The 27,163-nt window shown below is 43.0% G+C and overlaps 1 protein-coding gene across 1 annotated transcript; it reads right to left on the bottom strand.

The window, feature by feature from the left end:
* Positions 1–891: 891 nt before the first annotated feature.
* LOC123113145 (G-type lectin S-receptor-like serine/threonine-protein kinase At2g19130) lies at positions 892–3,662 on the bottom strand. The gene has a single exon (XM_044534296.1). It carries the CDS (start codon positions 3,518–3,520, stop codon positions 1,010–1,012), a length of 2,511 nt encoding a protein of 836 aa, XP_044390231.1. The 5' UTR covers positions 3,521–3,662; the 3' UTR covers positions 892–1,009.
* Positions 3,663–27,163: the final 23,501 nt, after the last annotated feature.

Below are 27,163 nucleotides of genomic sequence, written 5' to 3'. Positions count from 1 at the left end.
TAGGAGGATGCTTCTGGATTGCTTTTTCAGCATGGACTCAAGGAGACAGAGCACTTTAAAAAGGGCAGCCCGGTGACCACTTTGGGTCTATAGTACGCAGCCTTTCCCTATATTTCTGTAAGAGGCTGTTTCCAGGACTTGAACCCGTGACCTCATGGTCACAAGGCAGCAGCTTTACCACTGCGCCAAGGCTCCCCTTCGAGCCAGAGCACTTTACGTAAGAAATTATCTTTCACTGGTGGCTGTTTCTTCTAGATTGCTGCATATAAAAACGCCATTATTAGCGAGGTTAGTTTCAAGAAAAATCGTTACAGAAAGAAAGAATGCCATTGTAGTAATATATAATGTGGTAAATATATTATGAAATAAGAATTCTATCATCACTCTGATCTCCAAGAAACTCAAAAGGTTATAGCAGAAAAACAAACACACATCGATTGCATTTACATGTAGCAATAGTCCCATCTTAAAACCTGGATTCCTTTTATCATTCATATGACATATGAGCATGTTTCCTTCACAGCCACGCCGGCACTGGAGCAAGCCTCACATTTCGCCAAGCAGGTTGCATCGCAGACTGCCTGTTGGTGATCCTGCAGCAAAACGTTCCTTGTTGTTGCTCCCCTTGGACCCTTGTCCGTGGGTCCAGGGTGCCATCACCATGTGAAGAGGCCACACCATCGAGGGAGCCAGGGAGGCACGAGACCAGGCTATGCTTGCTCTTGATGCAAAATGGGTAGTGGCATATATATATATACCAACATCTTCCTTCGATTTAAGGATTCAAGGATAAACATCAAATTAGTCCATCAACAAAACACACATATTTCAAATTCTGCAATTTTTCTCTACAATGTCTGCTTACCATACAAATACATAAATAACAGAGGATTTAGCAACTGAAAGCTTGCCTTCTTCCTTCATTCCTTCCACTCCAGATTACAATTTTAAAGAAACAAAGATTAATAACATCGATCGTATGTGAAGCACTCTCTATGAACTACTAATATTACACTGAAGTTACAACACTAAATTGTTCTGTTAGAGCTGCAAGTAGTCTCAGCATCGGGGGCATATTAATCTCCTGTAGACCCTCGAGAACCCGAACCACTTCACACATAGTCGGCCGATCAAACTCATTATCTTGGATGCACCAGCACGCAACTTTGCAAACCCTTTCAGCCTCTTCCAAATTGAAGTCACCATGCAACTGTGGATCCACCAAACTCTTGACATCTCCGCCGTGAAGCTTGCTGATGGCTTGCACAGGGAAATAATCAGCATTCTGGTACCTGGTGCTGCTGCTTCTAGTGTTGTATGGTGTTTCTAGTGAGGAATTCCTCCTTCCTGATATGATTTCTAGAAGTACCATGCCGAAGCCGTAAACATCAATTTTTGGTGTGATTGCAACTCCGCTAAGCCACTCTGGGGCAAGATAACCAGCAGTCCCTCTGAATGTAGTCATAGCTCGGCTAAAATCCCTTCCCACAAACGCAGCCAACCCAAAGTCTGCGATTTTAGGAACAAATGATGCATCCACGAGTATGTTTCCTGGCTTAATGTCACAATGTATGATGCATTTGTGACAACTCTCATGCAAGTAGGACAATCCTTTGGCAACTCCTAGGGCTATTTGATATCTGGTGTTCCAATCTAGGACAGCAGCAGCATTGCTCTCAAATAGATGACCATCAAGAGACCCATTTAACATGTGTTCATACACAAGTAACCTGTGATCACCTTCGCAGCAGAAACCGATCAATTTCACAATGTTGATGTGTTGGATTAGTCCAACTGAGCTCACCTCAGCCCTGAATTGCTTCTCTCCTTGACGGGCACCATCAAGTCTTTTCACTGCTATACTAGTTGAGTCGCTTAAGACTCCTTTGTATACAGATCCAAAACCACCTCCTCCCAGCTTTTCTGAGAAGTTTTTAGTAGCACGAACTAAATCAGTGTATCTAAAGGCCATAATCCCACCGCCACTACCTTGATTGTTGTATAATGGCTTGAATTTGTTCCTCCAAATCAGTGCCAGCAGCATCAGCACCAGTAACCCAAAACTAATAATACTTGCAGCAGTTACAACTCTTATGTTTGTTTGATTCTTCTTTTTTTCAAACTTTGCAGCCGCGGCAAGGCGAAGGTAAAGGGCATCTTTAGAATTATTATCAATGCCATCATTCAGATTTACACTGAACAGTTCACCATGCCAGACAGAGCATCTGCTATTGTTATAGGAATAAGCAGTGCAGGAGCAGGAACTGAGACAAGCTTCTTCGCATTTGCTCTGAGTGGTAGCAACATCTATGCTTTGTGGGTTGTAGGGTAACGCAACTTGAGAAATGGGGTGGAATATGTCTGTTGAACTTGTCATGTTTTTGTTGTTACCACTAGTGCTGCAATGCAAAGGTGTGTTTCTGATGCATCCTCCTGTTCGGTCCTCAAACTCCCAATCCTGTGGTGACTTCTGAGAGAAGCTCTCCATACAGTCACAGGATGGCTGTGCATTGCCGTTGCAGACTGTGAAAGGTCCGCAGGTAGCAGCTGGAGTGCAGGCATCAGCAGGCTCAGCACATATGGTTTGCCAAGACTGGTCGGCATGCGACCAAACATTCAGCTTGACCTGACCAGAGATGTCTAGTGAGACAAACAGGGAAGACGATGATTCCTCCGGTGAAGTGTACATGTAGTACTGCTCTTGGTCATTGTCAAAATATTTTGGGTTCATCAAGCCTTTGGTGCGTGGATCCAAATCTATAATTGTCTTGAGTGTTGGTATAACACTCATTGATGATGTTTTGGAGGATGCCCAATGCCAATAGACTACAGAGGGATTGTTGCGGCGCTTGAGGACGGCGACGCCGCTGGTGTCTAGTTCTAGGCTGTATGAGCCAAGACCCATATCAATGAGGCTCTTCTTTGATATGAACTTACGACTGAAACCGGTGACCTTGTTCCAGCCAAGCTTGGCGCCAGAAAGCGCGATATCTGTTGGATAGTCGAAGCTCTGCCACAACATTACTTTGCTATTTGTGAGTAGGGCAAGGTTTCCCCTGTTCAAGAGAACACCGGCACTCGAGGTGGTGGTGTTTATGCTACTGACTTGTGTCCTATTCACAATATGAGTGGACCAAACAAGGGATTCAGTGACGGCATCAGAACGGTTTGTGACAATGACAAGATCGCCGTCACTTGAGAACTTGAGCTTTGCTGAGTTGATGTTGGGATGGGGGATGGGCTCCTCCCGATTAGCAACCCACACGACAGTAAAAACCGGGATCTTATTGAACCATATGCCAAGGTACCAGCTGGAGCCGGTGGAGTTCTGGGACTTACTGACAGTGCTCGCTGCTGGCTGGAAGAAGCCGAGCGCGAACTTGCCGTTCGTCAAGACGAGCTTGTCACCGACGGCAAGCACTTGGTCTTCAGTGAGGGTATCGCTTGCAGGTGCAGAAGAGCAGCGGCGAGAAGTGTGTGAGAGGAGAAGCCCAAGAACTAATATGTAGAGGAGAGGCATGGGGAAGAGTATGAATATGCTCTGCTCTGCTACTCGAGGAAGGAAGAAGAGGGTTGTACATATATACAGACTTGAACAGAATATGTTGAGCTGACTGTCTCACGCTTTATGTCACTATGATCCATTTGGGACCAATCAAATTCAGATTAGGACAGCAGTGGCCCAATTCGAAGAGTGTGAATGCGAATGTGCTCTGCTCTGCTCTGCTATTCAAAGGAAGAAGAGGATGTATATGTAAACTGGGACCAACCAAATTTGGATTATGCGGAATGTCACTACGATCCATTTGGGACCAATCAAATTTAGACTAGGACAGCAGTGGCCCAATTCAGATTGGGGCCACTACGTCTCTGCATAATACAAGGCAGGCAGCATACCATGAAAACTATGTGCTAGTCGGCAGGGCTGACAAGCTCCCTAGCACACCAAAGTGGACTTCAGATGATGCTTTCCACCACTACCAAGTGGCCATGGACCGTAGAGGTCAAGTCAGTCATGAATTAGGCTTCCACAATAGTGGCCGTGGGCCATGGGCAAGTCAATCATGGGGCTTCCACCCAGATAAGCAGGAAATCTGCTGTATTTTTGGAATCTTGCACTAAGACAGTGAGCTCTAGGGAGTGCTGACTGTCAAAAGGTCAGTCAACAAGGCAGTGGCCTGAATGATCATGATATTGACCTAAACCAACCCAAAAATATTTGCTTCAGGCCGTGCTTATCATCGGGGTATTTTAATACAAGGGTATTTAATTTACAGGTATAACTTACCAGGCTGTGAGGGATTTCCGGTGAGAAAAGAAACGACCGACGGAGACCTGTATGTTTTACAAGGGTTTTGAAAGGAAAACGATAATCCGATCATGGCCTCGATGGTAGAATACTACAAATGCAAATAATATGCTAATGGAAATCGGGAAGAGAGCTTCATTGGCAATAGTGAGGAAATTTCTACAGTCACTTCCAACAGCACATGTCAACTACAGAAAGAAATACATAGCAGTGTTCAGAATTCAACTAGTTGACCAGGATTCAGACTTGTGCAGTAGCACGACCATAGGAATTGGGCCTGAAGCTCAATTGCGGAGTAATCACGTAATGTAGGAAGAAATGGAGATGAGGCGGCTCAACTGTCGGCGTAGTGGAGGAGCTAGAGGTGCACGAATTTCTCCATCTCCGGGGACTAACTGTAGACGACCGGGGAGTGCTAACTGTCGAGTGTCGACTACCCCTCATGGCATGCTACCTGTCGAAAGGTTAGCTAATAATGCAGTGGCCTGAATGATCATGGCATTGACCTAAAGCAACCCACAAATATTTGCTTCATTTTAGCACCCGCGGCAATAATGTGCTAACGGAAACGAGAGCTTCATTTTAGCGCCCGCGGCAACAGCGAGGAATTTCTAACAGCACATGTCAACTATACAGAAAGAATACTCCTATTAGAAATTGACCAAGATTAGGAGTAGCATTCTTCAAAATTCAGCTAGTTGACCAATATTCAGACTTATGCAGTAACATGACCGTATTAATTGACCAAGATCCAACTAGTATGGTGTGGTGTATGAGACGAGAGGAGGGGCTAACCGAACCTGCGGAGGAGACAGTGGTCGATGAGGCGCTCGAGCTTGCCGGCGTCGAAGCGGAGGGCCGGGGCGTTGGCGCCTTGGCGGCCGGTCGTGGTCGTCGTAGAGGTGAGGCGCGTGTCACTCGCCATCCGCCCTGCCACTAATGACGGTCGCCTGCAGACCGAACATCGCTCGCTGGCCGGCCGTCGCCGCGAGGTTGGGAGGCGACGGCGGAGGGGTCGGAGAAGAGAGAGGAACGGGGCGTTTCATGAATGGGCCGGCAATGAGAGGGCTGAGGGCCTTCCGTGGGCAACCAATTATAGACGCACCACTCAAATTACCTCAAAAAAATAATAATCACAAACTAAAAAAAAAACCTAAAAACCATGCTAAAGAAACATTCCCCCATCTTTCAAAGAATAAATTTATTTTTTTGAATAAATTGTTCACAGAACATGTGTCTATAATCTCTACAAAAATCAAATCCAAACTCGAAATACGGATGCATAATTATTTTTTTAAGGAATGTATACACATGCCGTTGTGAACATTTTAAAAAAATCATAATTTTTGAAACATTTTTCTTAACTTGGGAGCTTGGGAGAATTTAAGGGGTGGGAGAAGCCGAATCTGACGTCGGTGATCTCTACTTGTCGCGCTGAAGGAAATATACTCTAGAGGCAATAATAAAGTTATTATTTATTTCCTTAATTCATGATAAATATTTATTATTCATGCTAGAATTGTATTAACCAGAAATTTAGTACATGTGTGAATATATAGACAAAACATAAAGTCCCTAGTATGCCTCTACTAGACTAGCTCGTTAATCAAATATGGTTATATTTCCTAACCATAGACATGTGTTGTCCTTTGATGAATGGGATCACATCATTAGGAGAATGATGTGATAGACAAGACCCATCCGTTAGCTTATCATTATGATCGTTACAGTTTCATTGCTACTGCTTTCTTCATGACTTATACATGTTCCTCAGACTATGAGATTATGCAACTCCCAAATACTGGAGGAACACCTTGTGTGCTATCAAACGTCACAACATAAATGGATGATTATAAAGATGCTCTACAGGTGTCTCCGAAGGTGTTTGTTGGGTTGGCATAGATCAAGATTACGATTTTTCACTCCGGGTTTCGGAGAGGTGTCTCTGGGCCCTCTCGGTAGTGCTCATCACTATAAGACTTGCAAGCAATGTGATTAACGAGTTAATTATGGGATGAAGCATTACGGAACAAGTAAAGAGACTTTCCGGTAACGAGATTGAACTAGGTATGATGATACCGACGATCAAATCTCGGGCAAGTAACAAATTAGTGACAAAGGGAACAATGTATGTTGTTATGCGGTTTGACCGATAAAGATCTTCATAAAATATGTAGGAGCCAATATGAGCATCCAGGTTCCGCTATTGGTTATTGACCGAAGATGTGTCTCGGTCATGTCTACATAGGTCTCAAACCCGTAGGGTCCGCATGCTTAACGTTCAATGACGATTTGTATTATGAGTTATGTGTTTTGATGACCAAAGTTTGTTCGGAGTCCCGGATGAGATCACGGACGTGACGAGGAGTCTCCAAATGGTCAAGACGTAAAGATTCATATATGAGAAGGCTATATTCGGACATCAGAAAGGTTCCGAATGATTCAGGTATTTTTCAGAGTACCGGGGAGTTACGGGAATTCATTGGGAGAAGTAATGGGCCTTATTGGGCCATACAGGAAATAGAGGAGGCATGCCAAGGGGAGGTGCCCCCCCATCGGTCTGAAATGGACTAGGGAAAGGGGGCGGCGCCCCACTTGCCCTTTCCTACCCCCTCTCTCTTTCCTTCTCTCCTACTCCTAAAAGGGAAAGGGTTCCTACTAGGACTTGGAAGTCCTAGTAGGACTCCATACACTTGGCGCGCCCCTAGGGGGGCGGCCTCTCTCCCTCCCTCCTTTATATACGGGGGCAGGCACACAAGTTGATCTTTAGCAGTGTGCGGTGCCCCCCTCCATAGTTTTCCATCTCGGTCATATCGTCGTAGTGCTTAGGCGAATCCTTGCGCCGGTAACTTCATCATCACCGTCATCAGCCGTCGTGCTGACGAAACTCTCCCTTGGCCTCAGCTGGATCTAGAGTCCGAGGGACGTCACCGAGATGAACGTGTGCAGATCGCGGAGGTGTGTCATGCGTTCGGTACTTGATCGGTTGGATCGCGAAGACGTTCGACTACATCAACCGCATTACTTAACACTCCCGCTTTCGGTGAGGGTACGTGGACACACTCTCCCCTCTCGTTGTTATGCATCACCTAGATAGATCTTGCATGATCGTAGGATTTTTTTTGAAATTACTGTGTTCCCCAACAATGGTATTCGAGCCAGGTCTATGCGTAGATGTTATATGCACGAGTAGAACACAAAGAGTTGTGGGCGATAATAGTCATACTGCTTACCACCAACGTCTTACTTTGATTCGACAGTATTGTCGGATGAAGCGGCCCGGACCGACATTACATGACCGCGTTCATGACACTGGTTCTACCGACGTGCTTATGCACATAGGTGGCTGGCGGGTGTCTGTTTCTCCAACTTTAGTTGAATCAAGTTTGACTACGCCCGGTCCTTGTTGAATGTTAAAACAGCACACTTGACGAAAAATCGTTGTGGTTTTGATGTGTAGGTAAGAACGATTCTTGCTAGAAGCCTGTAGTAGGCACGTAAAACTTGCAACAACAAAGTAGAGGACGTCTAACTTGTTTTTGCAGGGCTTGCCATGATGCGATATGGTCAAGGCATGATGTGATATAAATTGTTGTATGAGATAATCATATTTTGTAACAAAGTTATCGGCAACTGGCAGGAGCCATATGGTTGTCACTTTATTGTATGCAATGCAATCGCCATGTAATTGTTTTACTTTATCACTAAGCGGTAGCAATAGTCGTAGTAGCAATAGTTGGTGAAACGACAAACAATGCTACGATGAAGATCAAGGTGTCGCGCCGGTGACGATGGAGATCATGACGATGCTTCAGTGATGGAGATCATGAGCACAAGATGATGATGGCCATATCATGTCACATATTTTGATTGCATTTGATGTTTATCTTTTATGCATCTTATTTTGCACTACTAGGAAAAGGCCTGCTAGTGGTGCACCTATTTTGGCCATTAATGATGCACTACAGGTGCGCCACTAGCATCACGCTATTAGAATTTTTTACTAATGGCGCATCACTGGTGCGCCATTAGTATACCAGATACTAATGACGCACCTATAGTGCGCCATTAGTATGCCTAGAGGTGCGCCATTACTATCTGACTTAGTAATGGCGCACCACATAGAAGTGCGCCATTACTAACAATTTTTTTTTCAAAATTTCAAGGTACCATTGCAAAAGTTCATCGTGCCGAGACACCATGTGATGATCGGGTGTGATAATCTCTACGTTCACATACAACGGGTGCAAGCCAGTTTTTGCACACGCAGAGTACTTGGGTTAAATTTGACGAGCCTAGCATATGCAGATATGGCCTCGGAACACTGGAGACCGAAAGGACGAGCGTGAATCATATAGTAGATATGATCAACATAGTGATGTTCACCATTGAAAACTACTCCATCTCACGTGATGATCAGACATGGTTTAGTTGATTTGGATCACGTGATCACTTAGATGATTAGAGGGATGTCTATCTAGTGGGAGTTCTTAAGTAATATGATTAATTGAACTTTAATTTATGATGAACTTAGTACCTGATAGTATTTTGCATGTCTATGTTGTTGTAGATCAATGGCCCGTGCTACCGTTTCTTTGAATTTTAATGCGTTCCTAGAGAAAGCTAAGTTGAAAGATGATGGCAGCAACTACATGGACTGGGTCCGTAACTTGAGGATTATCCTCATTGTTGCCTAGAAGAATTACGTCCTGGAAGCACTGTTAGGTGTACCACTCGCGCCCGCAACTACAGACATTGTGAATGCCTGACAAATGCGTGTTGATGACTACTCGATAGTTCAGTGTGCCATGCTCTACGGCTTAGAATCGGGACTTCAGAGACGTTTTGAATGTCATGGAGCATATGAGATGTTCCAAGAGTTGAAGTTAATATTTCAAGAAAATGCCCGAGTTGAGAGATATGAAGTCTCCAACAAGTTCTACAGCTGCAAAATGGAGGAGAATAGTTCTGTCAGTGAACATATTCTCAGTATGTCTGGGTACCATAACCACTTGACTCTGCTGGGAGTTAATCTTCCTGATGATAGTGTCATTGATAGAGTTCTTCAAACACTGCCACCAAGCTATAAAGGCTTCGTCATGAACTATAATATGCAAGGGATGAACAAGACAATTCCCGAACTCTTCACGATGCTAAAGGCTGTGGAGGTAGAAATCAAAAAGGAGCATCAAGTGTTGATGGTCAACAAGACCACTAGTTTCAAGAAAAAGGGTAAAGGGAAGAAGGGGAACTTCAAGAAGAACACAAAAATGTTGCTGCACAACAGAAGAAACCCAAGCCGGAAACTGAGGGCTTCTACTACAAAGGGACTGGTCACTGGAAGCGGAACTGCCCCAAGTATTTGGCGAATAAGAAGGATGGCAAAGTGAAAGGTATATTTGATATACATGTTATTGATGTGTACTTAACTAATGCCTGTAGTAGCGCTTGGGTATTTGATACTGGTTCTGTTGCTCATATTTGCAACTCGAAACAGGGGCTATGGATTAAGCGAAGATTGGCTAAGGACGAGGTGACGATGCGCGTGGGAAATGGTTCCAAAGTCGATGTGATCGCGGTCGGCACGCTACCTCTACATCTACCATCGGGATTAGTTTTAGACCCGAATAATTGTTATTTGGTGCCAGTGTTGAGCATGAACATTATATCTGGATCTTGTTTAATGCGAGACGGTTATTCATTTAAATCAGAGAACAATGGTTATTCTATTTATATGAGTAATATCTTTTATGGTCATGCACCCCTGCTGAGTGGTCTATTTTTGTTGAATCTCGATAGTAGTGATACACATATTCATAGTGTTGAAGCCAAAAGATTGAAGTTTAATAATGATAGTTCAACTTATTTGTGGCACTGCCATTTGGGTCATAACGGTGTAAAGCGCATGAAGAAACTCCATACTGATGGACTTTTGGAATCACCTGATTAACAATCACTTGGTGCTTGCGAACCGTGCCTCATGGGCAAGTTGACTAAAACTCCGTTCTCCGGAACAATGGAACGAGCTACTGACTTATTGGAAATAATACATACCTATGTATGCGGTCCAATGAGTACTGATGCTCATGGTGGGTATTATTATTTTCTTATCTTCACAGATGATTTGAGCAGATATGGTTATATCTACTTAATGAAGCATAAGTCTGAAACATTTGAAAAGTTCAAAGAATTTCAGAGTGAAGTGGAAAAGCATCATAACAAGAAAATAAAGTTTCTATGATCTGATCATGGAGGAGAATATTTGAGTTACGAGTTTGGTCTTCATTTGAAACAACATGGGATAGTTTCACAATTAACGCCACCTGGAACACCACAGCGAAATGGTGTGTCTGAACATCGTAACTGTACTTTATTGGATATGGTGCGATCTATGATGTCTCTTACTGATTTACCGCTATCGTTTTGGGGTTATGCTTTAAAGACGACTGCATTCACTTTAAATAGGGCAGCATCAAAATCCATTGAGACGATGCCTTATGAACTGTGGGTTGGCAAGAAACCAAAGTTGTCATTTCTAAGTTTGGGGTTGCGTTGCTTATGTGAAAAAGCTTCAACCTGATGAGCTCTAACCCAAATCAGAGAAGTGCATCTTCATAGGATACCCAAAGGAAACTGTTGGGTACACCTTCTATCACAGATCCGAAGGCAAAATCTTTGTTGCTAAGAATGGATCCTTTCTAGAGAAGGAATTTATCTCGAAAGAAGTGAGTGGGAGGAAAGTAGAACTTGATGAGGTAATTGTACCTTCTCCCTTATTGGAAAGTAGTTCATCACAGAAATCAGTTCCAGTGATTCCTACACCAATTAGCGAGGAAGTTAATGATGATGATCATGAAACTTTAGATCAAGTTACTACCGAACCTCGTAGGTCTTCCAGAGTAAGATCCGCACCAGAGTGGTACGGTAATCCTATTCTGGAAGTCATGTTATTAGACCATGATGAACCTACGAACTATGAGGAAGCGATGATGAGCCCAGATTTCACGAAATGGCTTGAGGCCATGAAATCTGAGATGGGATCCATGTATGAGAACAAAGTGTGGACTTGCTCATGATCGGCAAGCCATAGAAAATAAATGGATCTTTAAGAAGAAGACTGGCGTAGACGGTAATGTTACTGTTTACAAAGCTCGACTTGTTGCGAAAGGTTTTCGACAAGTTCAAGGAGTTGACTACGATGAGACTTTCTCACCCGTAGCGATGCTTAAGTCTGTCCGAATCATGTTATCAATTGCTGCATTTTATGATTATGAAATTTTGCAAATGGATGTCAAAACTGCATTCCTGAATGGATTTGTGGAAGACGAGTTGTATATGATGCAACCAGAAGGTTTTGTCGATCCAAAGGGTGCTAACAAAGTGTGCAAGCTCCAGCGATCCATTTATGGACTGGTGCAAGCCTCTCAGAGTTGGAATAAACGCTTTGATAGTGTGATCAAAGCATATGGTTTTATACAAACTTTTGGAGAAGCCTGTATTTACAAGAAAGTGAGTGGGAGCTCTGTTGCATTTCTAATCTTATATGTAGATAACATATTGTTGATTGGAAATGATATAGAATTTCTGGATAGCATAAAGGGATACCTGAATAAGATTTTTTCTATGAAAGACCTTGGAGAAGCTGCTTACATATTGGGCATCAAGATCTATAAAGATAGATCAAGATGTCTAATTGGACTTTCACAAAGCACATACCTTGATAAAGTTTTGAAGAAGTTCAAAATGGATTAGTCAAATAAAGGGTTCTTGCCTGTGTTACAGGGTGTGAAGTTGAGCCAGACTCAAAGCCCGACCACTGCAGAAGATAGAGAGAAAATGAAAGTCATTCCTTATGCTTCAGCCATAGGTTCTATCATGTATGCAATGCTGCGTATCAGACCTGATGTATGTTTTGCTATAAGCATAGCAGGGAGGTACCAAAGTAATCCCGGAGTGGAGCACTGGACAACGGTTAAGAACATCCTGAAATACCGGAAAAGGACTAAGGATATGTTTCTCATTTATGGAGGTAAAAAAGAGCTCATCATAAAAGGTTACGTCGATGCAAGCTTTGACACTGATTCGGATGACTCTAAGTCGCAAACCAGATATGTATTTTTATTAAATGGAGGAGCTGTCAGTTGGTGCAGTTCCAAGCAGAGCGTCGTGGCGGGATCTACGTGTGAAGCGGAGTACATTGTTGCTTCAGAAGCAGCAAATGAAGGAGTTTGGATGAAGGAGTTCATATCCGATCTAGGTGTCATACCTAGTGCATCGGGTCCAATGAAAATCTTTTGTGACAGTACTGGTGCAATTGCCTTGGCAAAGGAATCCAGATTTCACAAGAGGACCAAGCACATCAAGAGACGCTTCAATTCCATCTATCATCAAGTGTCAGAAGGGGACATAGAGATTTGCAAGATACACACGGATCTGAATGTTGCAGACCCGTTGACTAAGCCTCTTCCACGAGCAAAACATGATCAACACCAAAGCTCCATGGGTGTTAGAATCATTACAATGTAATCTAGATTATTGAATCTAGTGCAAGTGGGAGACTGAAGGAAATATACCCTAGAGGCAATAATAAAGTTATTATTTATTTCCTTAATTGATGATAAATGTTTATTATTCATGCTAGAATTGTATTAACCGGAAACTTAGTACATGTGTGAATACATAGACAAAACATATAGTCCCTAGTATGCCTCTACTAGACTAGCTCGTTAATCAAAGATGGTTATGTTTCCTAACAATAGACATGTGTTGTCATTTGATGAACGGGATCACATCATTAGGAAAATGATGTGATGGACATGCCATCCGTTAGCTTAGCATTATGACTGTGTTAGTTTCATTGCTACTACTTTCTTCATGACTTATACAAGTTCCTCAGACTATGAGATTATGCAACTCCCGAATACCGGAGGAACACTTTGTCACTACAAGAAATATGTCAACTTGTGACCAGCACTATTGGTCACTGAATGGTCACTGTTTTCAATTTGTGACCTTTTTGTGACTAAAAACATAAGGTCAAAAGCTGGCGGCCGTAAACTGACTATAGCGACCTTTCTTCTGGAATGGTCGTGGACGTTTATGACCAAAATACATCTACTGTGGCGTTTTGGTCACTAGCAACCTCCCGAGGCCACGTAGGCATCCAGCGTGGCAAGCTGATGTGACACAAGAATCAGCCCGGTCCAATTCGGTGTTTTACATGGGCCGAGCCCAACAATTCGGCCTTTCTATTATTTTTTCCCTATGAATTCTGTTCAGTTACATGGGTCAAGCCCAACATTTCAGTCTTTTATTTATTTCTTGGTCGTGGCCTTTTAACATTTGTTTGGGCCTAGGCCATTATATTTTGTTGCTGGTCCCACCAATCAGATGGATACCACTTGTCACAATCTCACACATTAGACCCATGTGACAGAAAATTCAAAAGTGATTTCATAAGTGGGCTCCATGAGTCAGGTTCCATTTCACACGCTTTGAAACCACATAATGAATATTCCAAACAGAACATAACAAATGTAGTTCGTCAAAGAAGGATAAATAAGTCAACTACAATCTGTACATAGTCTATTACAATATTATTCAAATCTTTCCAGTCTATTACACATACGACATAACATATAACTCTTTGCTACACGGCTTAGAACTTCAAATATACTTCCTAGTTCACTTTGCTGGAGCTCTTGTAAATGAGAAACACCATTTTCGGGTATGTTTGTAGAGGCTGAACCAAGGCATCTAACAATAAACCAAAAGAGTTAGAAACAAAATAAAAACAAATATACAAAGCAGATAGGGACTAAATCCTGAAGTATATGTACATGTAACAGTAACAACCACAACGAATAGCTAATTGAGAGCAAAATAGAATAATCTTACAACAGAATATAACCACACGTCACCTCTATCTATTCCGTGTGTATAAGTAAAGAAAATTATGTACCAATAATTATATTATGGGACGGAGGGAGTAGTACATATGATTACTTTCAGGTTATAATTTTTCTTCACCTATAGTCTTCTCCTATATTCAGGGAACCTTAGTCAGGTATTACTAATGAGAACAGAACAAAACAAAACAAAATAAAGTTGTTGGCTATATAAGTGAAGACTGTTCACAGCTTTTTAGAACGTATAATAAACCAACAAGGACATACAAGTTGCAAATAATCAAAACTTAGTAGCCACTGAACCTTGCAAAACACATATTGTGGCATAGTTCATCGAAAAGAAAGATGATCGCAATAACAATTAACAAGATTGTGGTGGCCAGAAGACCACCACCATAGATGCAAAAATTGAATCATCGCTGGCATCACAGTAAGTCACGGCTCAATGTCCAGACCATCTCAGGACAGGGGAAGAGATAGGAGGCAAGGGACTCACCAGAACCAAGGATGGGGCAACCACCAACGCCAAACATCAGTCATTTTGTAGAGGGAGAAGCCAAGGTAGTGGACGAGGAGGAAGTAGTCTGCCCAGCCATAGCAGCCGGCCATGGAGGTTCACATGCCTATACTAAAGAAATAAATAGCATTTTAAACGATAGGGTTGTTTTCAACATGCATTGGTAAAAAAATACCGAAGATCAAATATCAGCTACTAGATAGTAGCAACTATTAACAACCAAGTTCCAAAAACTAGGAGATAAAACCATGTGTAGTATCACATTCTTGACAGGTAGAACATAAATCTAAACCATGGTGTTGTCAAATCTAGGAGCAAGTGTTTTAATGGCCAAGAAGCATATCTGTTAAATTACAACTCGGTGCAAATGAAAGACTGGAACTCCAGACAACACTTTTTTCAATGCAATCTGTGCAGGCACCACAACAACAATCAGTGCAAATGCACAACTCTACTCATAGACAAACATATGTAGCCAGGTGACTCCCCTGATGGCCAACTATAGTGTGGTGCAGCCACGCCAGAATCAATCATTCATTCATCATACAGTCTTACAGATGCAAGCAATGTTTGCTGGTGATGCAAGGAAACGTACCACCTACTCCAAATCATCATTACTTGTAAATAGGAATGATCTTTTCCATGACACAAGCACGGAAAGTACAAAAAAACACCCATGCACATGAAACAGAGCAAGGTACTACTATAGCAGCACAAGAGAGGGAGCTAGAAGCACATGAGAGGAGCTAGAAGCTAGTGTTGTTGATCTAGTACAGAAATTAAGAAAGCGAGTATAGAGACACACACGTGCTACTGCTAGTATCTACATATATCAATTAAGCTGGATGTGTGTGTGTGCGCTTGAGCTAGCTTAGTACGTACAGTCCATGGTTGGGCTCCAAAACAAACAAAGCAAGCTAGCGTCAACAGAATCCATGGTTGGCACATGTAGCATGAGCAGGAGAGCTCGTCCGCTCTATCGCCACACTAATGCTTTCCAGGCAAAGGTGGAAGATTCAGTTACAAGTAAGACCTGATTCTAGTGTTCCACTTACAAAAGCCAAGCTACAACAGTTTTAATGCATAGTCATTTTGTTGTACGTAGGTGGATGTAAATCCTCTTCTTACTTTTAAGACAAAATTTCATGTAATCTGAAACAAATGTTATCCCTGCAATAGTTTCATGTTCGGTTGAAACACATTTTAGTTTAGTTGGAATAATCTTTCAGCTGCCATGGAAAACATTGGACATGAACGATCAAAACAATTTCAGTATGTTGCAATGGAAGCATCTGTCACAAATGGACATATAAACATCATTGTATGAAACTGCTTTCAGTTATCTTTCTACATTAGTGCATGCAGCTTGTCTAGGGAAAAGAAGGATGTGGGCATCATGCATTCAGTTATCGTTCAGAAAATGAATACGTTGGCAAAATTGGGTACATGACACTCAACCTAAAATTGTGGGGCAATTAGTTTGTTGTAGAATAGTGAAATGCGGGCGGCCGGGTAACTGCAAGAGGAGCAGGTGCTTCTGGAGGTGGAAGCTGCGGCGGCCATAGCGGATGCAGAGCGTGTGGGAGGGAGGGGAGGATCTTGGCGTAGCGGTGGGGACCGGCTGGATCCGGTCAACGAGGTCGCGAGATCCGAGGCGGAGCTTCTGCTGGTGGTGTCCATGGCCTTGGACGAAGCTCCTATTCATTCCCTATGAGACAGAGAGGCTGCAAGGTGACGGAGAGGGAAGGGAAAGGCATAGGAGGAGGAGGAGGGGATGGGGACAAGACGAACCTCGCCAAGGAAGTCGGGGAAGAGACGGCATCCGCGGCGGCGGCTAGGGTTAGCCGCGTGCTTGTGGGTGTGTCGCGCGAGGAGCACCAAGTCCTGTCGGTGGAGACGATGCAGCGGCCAGAGGAGAGCCCGATGGAACTGCTCAATCTGGATCGGATGGGAAGACGGTGCAGCGGGAAGAGGAGCTGCTCGATCCAGATAGGCGGCTGCGTCCAGGATCTCACGGGAGGAAGCGCTATGCGCCGCCCTGATCCCGGATCCGGCGGCCTCTAGCCTCGCCGGTGGCTGCTCTGGCTGGCGCCATGGTGGTGGCTGGGTCTGGATCGGGGAGAGGGAGGTGGAGGTGGCGGCGACAGGGAGGAACGAAGCTCTAGGATTTGGGCAAGAGGGAGAGAGGCTGGATGAATGGATCGATGGATGGATGCTTTCTGCGGTGGGCTGGATGAATTGATCGATGGATGGATGTTTGCCACGTCACTGATCCATGCCACACCAGATTCCACCAATCATCATTCAGCTTGTGTAATTTTGCTTTTTCTTTTGTTTTTTTATATTTTGTACCCTCTTATTCTAGGTAAACATTCAACATATTACCTGCTTATATTTTTAGAAGTGACCCAATATTTTGCACAAGTGTGTATCTTGGGACGACAAACAATGTTGCAAAAGTGTACCAAATCATTTTTATAAAATACTAGGACATATTTAATGCACAATTGACCAAATGGTTGGGTGTCAAAAGTTTTGATCCACCTCTGATGAAAAAGACAAATTCCCGCCGATTCAGTTGGAAGCGGGTCAAATTTGAACAGTAGCTGCCTCGTAGTTTGCTCTTTATTTTTTCCAAAAATCATTTCTAGGTACATAAGCATCTATTTAATCAGAGAAACACCACAAAAAAAATCCAAGATTCAACAACTAGCTAGGAACGGTCATTCCCGCCGTTTTGACCGCATTTTGAAACGTGCATAAAAAATTCAAAAAAAATCAAAAAATTGGAAAACCTTCGCATTGCATCATTATATGTGGCCAAGTTCCCAGGAAAAATAATAAACTTGTAATACGGCAATTATTTTAAAAAAGTGTTCTCAGAAACGAGCTATCACGTGTGGAGATCAATGGCTTTCAAGCCAAATGATCAATCTTATGGCCACATTCATGGCATAGTTTGTTCAAATGATCACATATTGTGCACAAGGGTGCATCTTGGAATTCCAAACAATGTTGCCTAAGGGAGTTTTCACTTTCATTGCACAAAAGAGCCATTTTCCATTTTTCGAGTGCCCCAAATGAGGTTTTTTTGTGAAGGACCTACCAAACAATTATTGCAAAATTGGACCAAATCATTTTTCTAAAATACTAGGCCATATTTAATGCACAATTGACCAAATGGTTGGGTGTAAAAAGTTTTGGTCCACCTCTGGTGAAAAAGACAAATTCTCGCCGATTTAGTTGGAAACGGGTTAAATTTGAACTGTAGCTGCCTCATAGTTTGTTCTTTATTTTTTTTCCAAAAATCATTTCTAGGTACATAAGCATCTATTTAATCAGAGAAACACCAAAAAAAATCCAAGATTCAACCACTAGCTAGGAACGGTCATTCCCGCCGGTTTGACCGCATTTTGAAACGGGCATAAAAAATTCAAAAAGAATCAAAAAATTGGAAAACCTTTGCATTCCGTCATTATATGTGGCCAAGTTCCCAGGAAAAATAATAAACTTGCAATACGGTAATTATTTTAAAAAAGTGTTCATGGAAACGAGCTATCAAGTGTGAAGATTCATGGCTTTCAAGCCAAATGATCAATCTTATGGCCACATTCATGGAATAGTTTGTTCAAATGATCTCATATTGTGCACAAGGGTGCATCTTGGAATTCCAAACAAAGTTGCCAACGGGAGTTTTCATTTTCTTTGCACGGAAAATTCATTTTCCATTTTTCGAGTGCCCGAAATAAGGTTTTTGTGAAGGACCTACCATATATTTGCTGCAAAAGTGTACCAAATCATTTTTATAAAATACTAGGACATATTTAATTCACAATTGACCAAATGGTTGGGTGTCAAAAGTTTTGATCCACCTCTGATGAAAAAGACAAATTCCCGCCGATTCAGTTGGAAGCGGGTCAAATTTGAACTGTAGCTGCCTCGTAGTTTGCTCTTTATTTTTTCCAAAAATCATTTCTAGGTAAATAAGCATCTATTTAAACAGAGAAACACCAAAAAAATCCAAGATTCAACCACTAGCTAGGAACGGTCATTCCCGCCGTTTTGACCGCATTTTGAAACGGGCATAAAAAATTCAAAAAAAAATCAAAAAATTGGAAAACCTTCGCATTGCGTCATTATATGTGGCCAAGTTCCCAGGAAAAATAATAAACTTGTAATACGACAATTATTTAAAAAAAGTGTTCTCAGAAACGAGCTATCACGTGTGGAGATCAATGGCTTTCAAGCCAAATGATCAATCTTATGGCCACATTCATGGCATAGTTTGTTCAAATGATCTCATATTGTGCACAAGGGTGCATATTGGAATGGCAAGCAATGTTGCCTAAGGAAGTTTCCTTTTTCTTTGGACGAAAGAACCATTTTCCATTTTTCGAGTGCCCAAAAGGAGGTTTTTTTGTGAAGGACCTCCCAAATAATTGTTGCAAAATTGGACCAAATCATTTTTCTAAAATACTAGGCCATATTTAATGCACAATTGACAAAATGGTTGGGTGTCAAAAGTTTAGATCTACCTCTGGTGAAAAAGACAAATTCTCGCCGAATTAGTTGGAAGCGGGTCAAATTTGAACTGCAGCTGCCTCATAGTTTACTATTTATTTTTTCAAAAAATCATTTATAGTTACATAAGTACCTATTTAATCATAAATACATGGTTTGGTGGCGATACGTCGAGGTTTGGGCGGTGGCCGAGGCCCCCAACTCTAGAGCGCGTAAACTCGCATGCCCGCCGCGTGGTCACCGCGTGACCGTGGCGTTGCCATGTGTTCTGGGCAGCCTAGGCATGTCTAGTGGGTTGGGCACTCCCCAGGTAGGTGCTAGGAATAAAATTACAACATAACATTCTCACGAGGAGACCGATCGATGCTCAAACATGAATTAGCAGCCAAGTGTTTGATTAGCAGTATGGGAAATGTACATGGCTAATGGGCGTGAGTTTTGGCTGAGGATGATCAGTTACTAAGAAGACCGTCTTCACAAATTTTCAGCTCAAAAGGAGGAGCCTAGGTGGTACTTGCTTTGCATACTACCACACTGGACATAACTACAAATGTTGAAGCTCGGCTCAAAATAATGAATGGATTGAGCTGGCATTTGGTGGAGGATGGTTATTTGGGCATAGGAAAGCACTGTAGAAAATGGATACTATTTGGACATGCAAAAGTGGTACTTCCTTCACAATCTGCTGCTCTGAACAAAATAGGAAAATGAATATTGTTGAGTTATTTTTGAACTAGGCAAGGAAGGTTTTTGACATATTTGATGAAGATATGATCCAAACAATTTATGAGAATTATTTGGAAATTTTTGGAATAACAGAAATATAGGTTGCTTCACAACCTAGGGCAAAAATTGACACATTGACATGACACATAGGCAAAACTGATGAGATGGCGCCTAGTCATCACAACCCACCACAATCTACAAGGCTATGACCATCTATATTGGTCGTTAACAACTAGAAATAAAGCAGTGGACCAACCCTGTTTTCTTTGTGACCATTTCGTGTAAGGAAATTACGACCTTTCTGACCAAAATGATCGCAATGGTTTAGGGTTTGGAGCCCCCCGAACAGCTTTTGACCAATTGGTCTCAAATGGTCATAGATCTATGACCAATTCTTCCAGGGTCACTGACAGAAGGTCACTAGTTGACATATTTCTTGTAGTGTGTGTGCTACCAAACGTCACAACGTAAATGGGTGATTATAAAGGTGCTCTATAGGTGTCTCCCAAGGTGTTTGTTGGGTTGGCATAGATCGAGATTAGGATTTGTCACTCCGTGTTTCGGAGAGGTATCTCTGGGCCCTCTCAGTAATACTCATCATTATAAGACTTGCAAGCATTGTGACTAATGAGTTAGTTGCGGGATGAAGTATTATGGAACGATTAAAGAGACTTGCCGGTAATGAGATTGAACTAGGTATTGAGATACCAACGATCAAATCTCGGGCAAGTAACATACCGATGACAAAGGGAACAACGTATGTTGTTATGCGGTTTGACCGATAAAGATCTTCGTAGAATATGTAGGAACCAATATGAGCATCCAGGTTCTGCTATTGGTTATTGACTGGAGACGTGTCTCGGTCATGTCTACATAGCTCTCGAACCAGTAGGGTCCGCACACTTAAAGTTCGATGACGATTGGTATACGGAGTTTATGTGATATGATGTACCTAAGATTGTTCAGTGTCCCGGATGTGATGACGGACATGACGAGGAGTCTCGAAATGGTTGAGATATAAAGATTGATATATTGCACGACTATATTCAGACACCGGAAGTGTTTCGGAGAAGTTTCGGATAAAACCGGAGTGCCGGAGGGTTAGTGAAACCCCCCGGGGAACTAATGGGGCTCGATGGGCCCTAGTGGAGAGAGAGAGAGGGCTCGGCCATGCAGGCCGTGTGCCCCCTCCCCTTGAGTCTGAATAGGACAAGGAAGGGGGGGGGGGTGGCGCTCCCCTTGCCTTCCCCCTCTCCCTCTCCTTCCTTCCCCCCTCTCCCTTTAGGTGGAAACTGAAGGAAATATGCCCTAGAGGCAATAATAAAGTTATTATTTATTTCCTCATATCATGATAAATGTTTATTATTCATGCTAGAATTGTATTAACCGGAAACATGATACACGTGTGAATACATAGACAAACATAAAGTCACTAGTATGCCTCTACTTGACTAGCTCATTAATCAAAGATGGTTATGTTTCCAAACCATAGACATGTGTTGTCATTTGATTAATGGGATCACATCATTAGGAGAATGATGTGATTGACATGACCCATTCCATTAGCCTAGCGCTTGATCGTTTAGTATGTTGCTATTGCTTTCTTCATGACTTATACAAAGTTCCTGCAACTATGAGATTGTGCAACTCCCGTTTACCGGAAGAACACTTTGTGTGCTGCCAAACGTCACAACGTAACTGGGTGATTATAAAGGTGCTCTACAGGTGTTTCCGAAGGTACATGTTGGGTTGGCATAATTCGAGATTAGTTTTTGTCACTCCGATTGTCGGAGAGGTATCTCTGGGCCCTCTCGGTAATACTCATCACCTAAGCCTTGCAAGCATTGTAACTAATGAGTTAGTTATAAGATGATGTGTTACAGAACGAGTAAAGAGACTTGCCGGTAATGAGATTGAACTAGGTATTGGATACCGATGATCAAATCTCGGGCAAGTAACATACCGATGACAAAGGGAACAACGTATGTTGTTATGCGGTTTGACCGATAAAGATCTTCGTAGAATATGTAGGAACCAATATGGGCATCCAGGTTCCGCTATTGGTTATTGACCGAGAATGGTTCTAGGTCATGTCTACATAGTTCTCGAACCCGTAGGGTCCGCACGCTTAACGTTACGATGACAGTTTAATTAAGAGTTTACAAGTTTTGATGTACCGAAGTTTGTTCGGAGTCCCAGATGTGATCACGGACATGACGAGGAGTCTCGAAATGGTCGAGACATAAAGATTGATATATTGGACGACTATATTCGGACACCAGAAGTGTTCCAGGTGATTTCGGAGAAAACCGGAGTGCCGGAGGGTTACCGGAACCCCCCGGAGAGTTAATGGGCCACATGGGCCTTGGTGGGAAGAGAGAGGGGCGGCCAGGAAGGGCCGCGCACCCCCTCTCCCTCTGGTCCGAATTGGACTAGGAGGGGGGGGGGCGGCGCCCCCCACTTTCCTTCCCCTCCTCTCCCCCTTCCTTCCCCTCCTAGTAGGAGTAGGAAAGGAGGAGTCCTACTCCTACTAGGAGGAGGACTACTCCTCCTGGCGCGCCCAACAAGGGCCGGCCGGCCTCCCCCCTCCCTCCTTTATATACGGGGGCAGGGGGCACCCCATAAACACACAAGTTGATCTACGGATCGTTCCTTAGCCGTGTGCGGTGCCCCCCTCCACCATATTCCACCTCGGTCATATCATCGCGGAGTTTAGGCGAAGCCCTGCGCCGGTAGAACATCATCATCGTCACCACGCCGTCGTGCTGACGGAACTCATCCCCGAAGCTTTGCTAGATCGGAGCCCGGGGATCGTCATCGAGCTGAACGTGTGCTGAACTCGGAGGTGCCGTACGTTCGGTGCTTGGATCGGTCGGATCATGAAGACGTACGACTACATCAACCGCGTTGTCATAACGCTTCCGCTTACGGTCTACGAGGGTACGTGGACGAACACTCTCCCCTCTCGTTGCTATGCATCACCATGATCTTGCGTGTGCGTAGGAAATGTTTTGAAATTACTACGTTCCCCTTCAGAAACCTACTAGGACTTGGAGTCCTAGTAGGATTCCCCTATTGGGGGCGCGCCCTTGGAGGGCCGCCGGCCTCCCCCTTGCTCCTTTATATACGGGGGCAGGGGGGCACCCTAGAACACACAAGTTGACAATTTGTTTTAGCCGTGTGTGGTGCCCCCCTCCATAGTTACACACCTCGGTCATATCGTTGTAGTGCTTAGGTGAAGCCCTATGCCGGTCACTTCATCATCACCATCACCATGCCGTCGTGCTGACGAAACTCTCCCTCGACCTCAGCTGGATCTAGAGTTCGTGGGACATCACCGAGCTGAACGTGTTCAGATCATGAAGGTGTCGTACCTTCAGTGCTAGGATCGGTCGGATCGTGAAGACGTACGACTACATCAACCGCGTTGTCACAACGCTTCCTCTTTCGGTCTATGAAGGTACGTAGACAACACTCTCCCCTCTCGTTTCTATGCATCACCTAGTGATAGATTTTGCGTGATCGTAGGATTTTTTTTGAAATTACCGCGTTCCCCAACATGCGCCGCCCGCATCCCTCCATTTACTCCCCCTTATTTCATTATGTCCCTAAGTTCCATTGTGCTCTTACACAACAGATGGCTCGTTCCATTGCGTTGTTGTAGAGCAGATGACTCGTTCCCATTGCGATGTTGCAGACCAGATGACTCGTTCCTTCAAGGCCGGCGAGCTGTAGAGTAGGGAGGATGGGTGAGTACCTTCGGCGGTCAATGTAAATGGAAGAGAAGGAGTTGTACATCAGCTCATTTTGAGTGCATTGATGATGGGTAGAGGAGTAACGCATGGTCGATATGTTGATGCTTCATTTGAGGTAAAATGTACTAGAGTTTTTAGTCCCACATCGCTAGTTTAGGCAAATTTTCACCACTATATAAATGTCTTATCTGCATTTGCACCGGTATAAACAAGTGGAATTAGAAGATATGGGAGTGGTTATTTAGTATAGTGGTTCTAGGTTAGGGTGTGTACAAGGTTAGGACTACAACCAAGGTGCACGTATAGGGGGATCTAGGTCTGACGGAGGCAAGGTGGAGGGCAATGGGGGAGATGTAGGGGTGGTGGGAAGATGTAGGGGCAACATACTTTGGGAAGCGAACAAAGATGATCATCAGGGTGGCCTTTCTCATTTTGTGCATAGTAGTTAGCTTTCACATGTTTGATGTACGTATAGGTACGACATAAGACTCTTTTTTCATATGTTCCTCCCAAACTTTCTTACAAAATTATAGGAGAGTTCCAAGCATAGTATCACTAACATATGAAGTCGTGGTGATAAAAGTAGTAGGTGAAATAGAAAATATCACACAAAGTAATGGTTTCCTTACCACTTTCAACTTACCAAAAGTTATACGCTCCTCGACAATGGCATCAGAAAATAGTCTTGATATCTGATACATCTCCATCGTATCTATAATTTTTAATTGTTCCATGCCAATATTCTTCAACTTTCATATACTTTTGGCAACTTTTTATACTATTTTGGGACTAACATATTGATCCAGTGCCCAGTGCCAGTTCCTGTTTGTTGCATGTTTATGTTTCGCAGAAAACCAATATCAAACGGAGTCCAAACGGGATAAAAATGGACAAAGAATTATTTTGGAATATTTGGGATTTTTCGGAGGAAGAATCAACGCGAAACGGTGTCCGAGGTGGCCACGAGATAGGGGGGCGCGCCCCAGGGAGGCAGGCGCGCCCTGGACTCTCGTGGGCCACCCGTAAGGCAGTTGATGCCCTTCTTTTGCCGCAAGAAAGCTAATTTTATGAGAAAAATCTGGGCGAAAGATTCACCCCAATCGGAGTTACGGATCTCCAGATATAAAGGAAACGGTGAAGGGGCAGAAACAGAGAACGCAGAAACAGAGAGATAGATCCAATCTCGGAGGGGCTCTCGCCCCTCCCAAGCCATGGGAGCCAAGGACCAGAGGGGAAACCCTTCTCCCATCTAGGGAGGAGGTCAAGGAAGAAGAAGAAGAAGGGGGCCTCTCCCCCCTTGCTTCTGGTGGCGCCGGAGCGCTGCCGGGGGCCATCATCATCACCACGATCTTCACCAACACCACTGTCATCTTCACCAACATCCCAATCACCTTCCCCCTTCTATATCCAGTGGTCCACTCTCTCGCAAACCGATGTACCCTCTACTTGAACATGGTGCTTTATGCTTCATATTATTTTCCAATGATGTGTTGCCATCCTATGATGTCTGAGTAGATTTTCGTTGTCCTATCGGTGATTGATGAATTGCTATGATTGGTTGAGTTGCATGTCTTATTATTGGTGCTGTCCTATGGTGCCCTCCGTGTCGCACAAGCGTGAGGGATTACCGCTGTAGGGTGTTGCAATGCGTTCATGATTTGCTTATAGTGGGTTGCGTGAGTGGCTGAAACACAAACCCGAGTAAGTAGGTTGTTGCGTATGGGATAAAGAGGACTTGATACTTTAATGCTATTGTTGGGTTTTACCTTAATGAATCTTTATTAGTTGCGCATGCTTGCTAGAGTTCCAATCATAAGTGCATATGATCCAAGTAGAGAAAGTATGTTAGCTTATGCCTCTCCCTCAAATAAAATTGCAATAGTGATTACCGGTCTAGTAACGTAGTTAATTGCTTAGGGACAATTCCACAACTCCTACCACCACTTTTCCACACTCGCTTTATTTACTTTATTGCATCTTTATATAAACAACCCCTACTTTTTATTTATGTGTTCTTTATTATCTTGCAAAGTTATCCAATAACACCTACAAAGTACTTCTAGTTTCATACTTGTTCTAGGTAAAGCGAACGTCAAGCGTGCGTAGAGTCGTATCTGTGGCCGATAGGACTTGAGAGAGTATTTTTTCTACCTTTAGCTCCTCATTGGGTTCGACACTCTTACTTATCGAAAGAGGCTACAACTATCCCGTATACTTGCGGGTTATCAAGACCTTTTTCTGGCGCCGTTGCCGGGGAGTCATAGCGTGGGGTGAATATTCTCGTGTGTGCTTGTTTGCTTTATCACTAAGTATATTTTATTCACTGTTCTTAGTTGTTCTCTATCTTTTGTTATGAATATGGAACACAAAATAACAAAAAAATTAGAGGTTGCTACTCATGTAGATGGGGTAACTCCTAAAACCCCCGACTCTCATTATGTGAGAGATATTATGTACTACTTTGATAATCCTAAGAAAACCCTGTTCAACTTTATAATGGGAGACACGTTGGATCAATGTGAATACTTTAGGGATTATTGCTCGACACAGAAAGGGAAACTATTATGGGATCAATTTATTATGTTGCGTTGGTACGTCTGGAATCTATGCTTGAGATATGATATTACTTGTTGCTCTAGGATGGAGGCTCCACACCTTCCCTTTTCATGCAAATTTAATGATAATGAAACCTTAGCTTCTTATGCTAATGGTATATATGATTACTATGATGTGGAACAAATAGAAGAATTTGTTGCTTTTAAGGTTGCTTATGAAATTGAAGCTTTGTTTGAAAAGTATGAAGCTTTTGATGATGATGGTTATAGGCCTGAAAATCTTGCTATACTTAGACATTCCTATGAAAATTATGAATACAATTACTATATTAATGCATTTATTGAGAAAGTCTCCGCTGTCCAAGAAGAGACTAATATTTTGCACGAAGCTATGGAAGAAGAAAGTGACGAAATTGTGAGCTCATTGGATGAAAAAGATGATGAGGAGAGCGAAGAACAAATGGAGGAAGAGCGGATTGATCACCCATGCCCACCTTCTAATGAGAGTAGCTCTTCAACTCATACATTGTTTAATTCCCCTTCGTGCTTACCGAAGGATGATTGCTATGATGATTGCTATGATCCCTTGAATTTGTTTGAAATATCCCTTTTTGATGATGCTTGCTATGCTTGTGGCCAAGATGCCAATATGAATTATGCTTATGGAGATGAACTTGCTATAGGTCCTTATGTTAAACATGAAATTGTTGCAATTGCACCCACACATGATAGTCCTATTATCTTTTTGAATTCTCCAAACTACACTATATCGGAGAAGTTTGTGCTTATTAAGGATTATATTGATGGGTTGCCCTTTAGCGTTGCACATGAGGATTTTGATGAATATAATATGCATGTGCTTTCTGCTCTTA

Source organism: Triticum aestivum, chromosome 5B (assembly GCF_018294505.1).
Source record: "Triticum aestivum cultivar Chinese Spring chromosome 5B, IWGSC CS RefSeq v2.1, whole genome shotgun sequence".
In the NCBI taxonomy this organism is placed as follows: domain Eukaryota; kingdom Viridiplantae; phylum Streptophyta; class Magnoliopsida; order Poales; family Poaceae; genus Triticum; species Triticum aestivum.
This window is presented reverse-complemented; position numbering and strand designations above follow the sequence as displayed.

Excerpts from the sequence above, each read along its gene's own strand:
- LOC123113145 (XM_044534296.1), bottom strand. The coding sequence starts at position 3,520 with ATGCCTCTCCTCTACATATTAGTTCTTGGGCTTCTCCTCTCACACACT.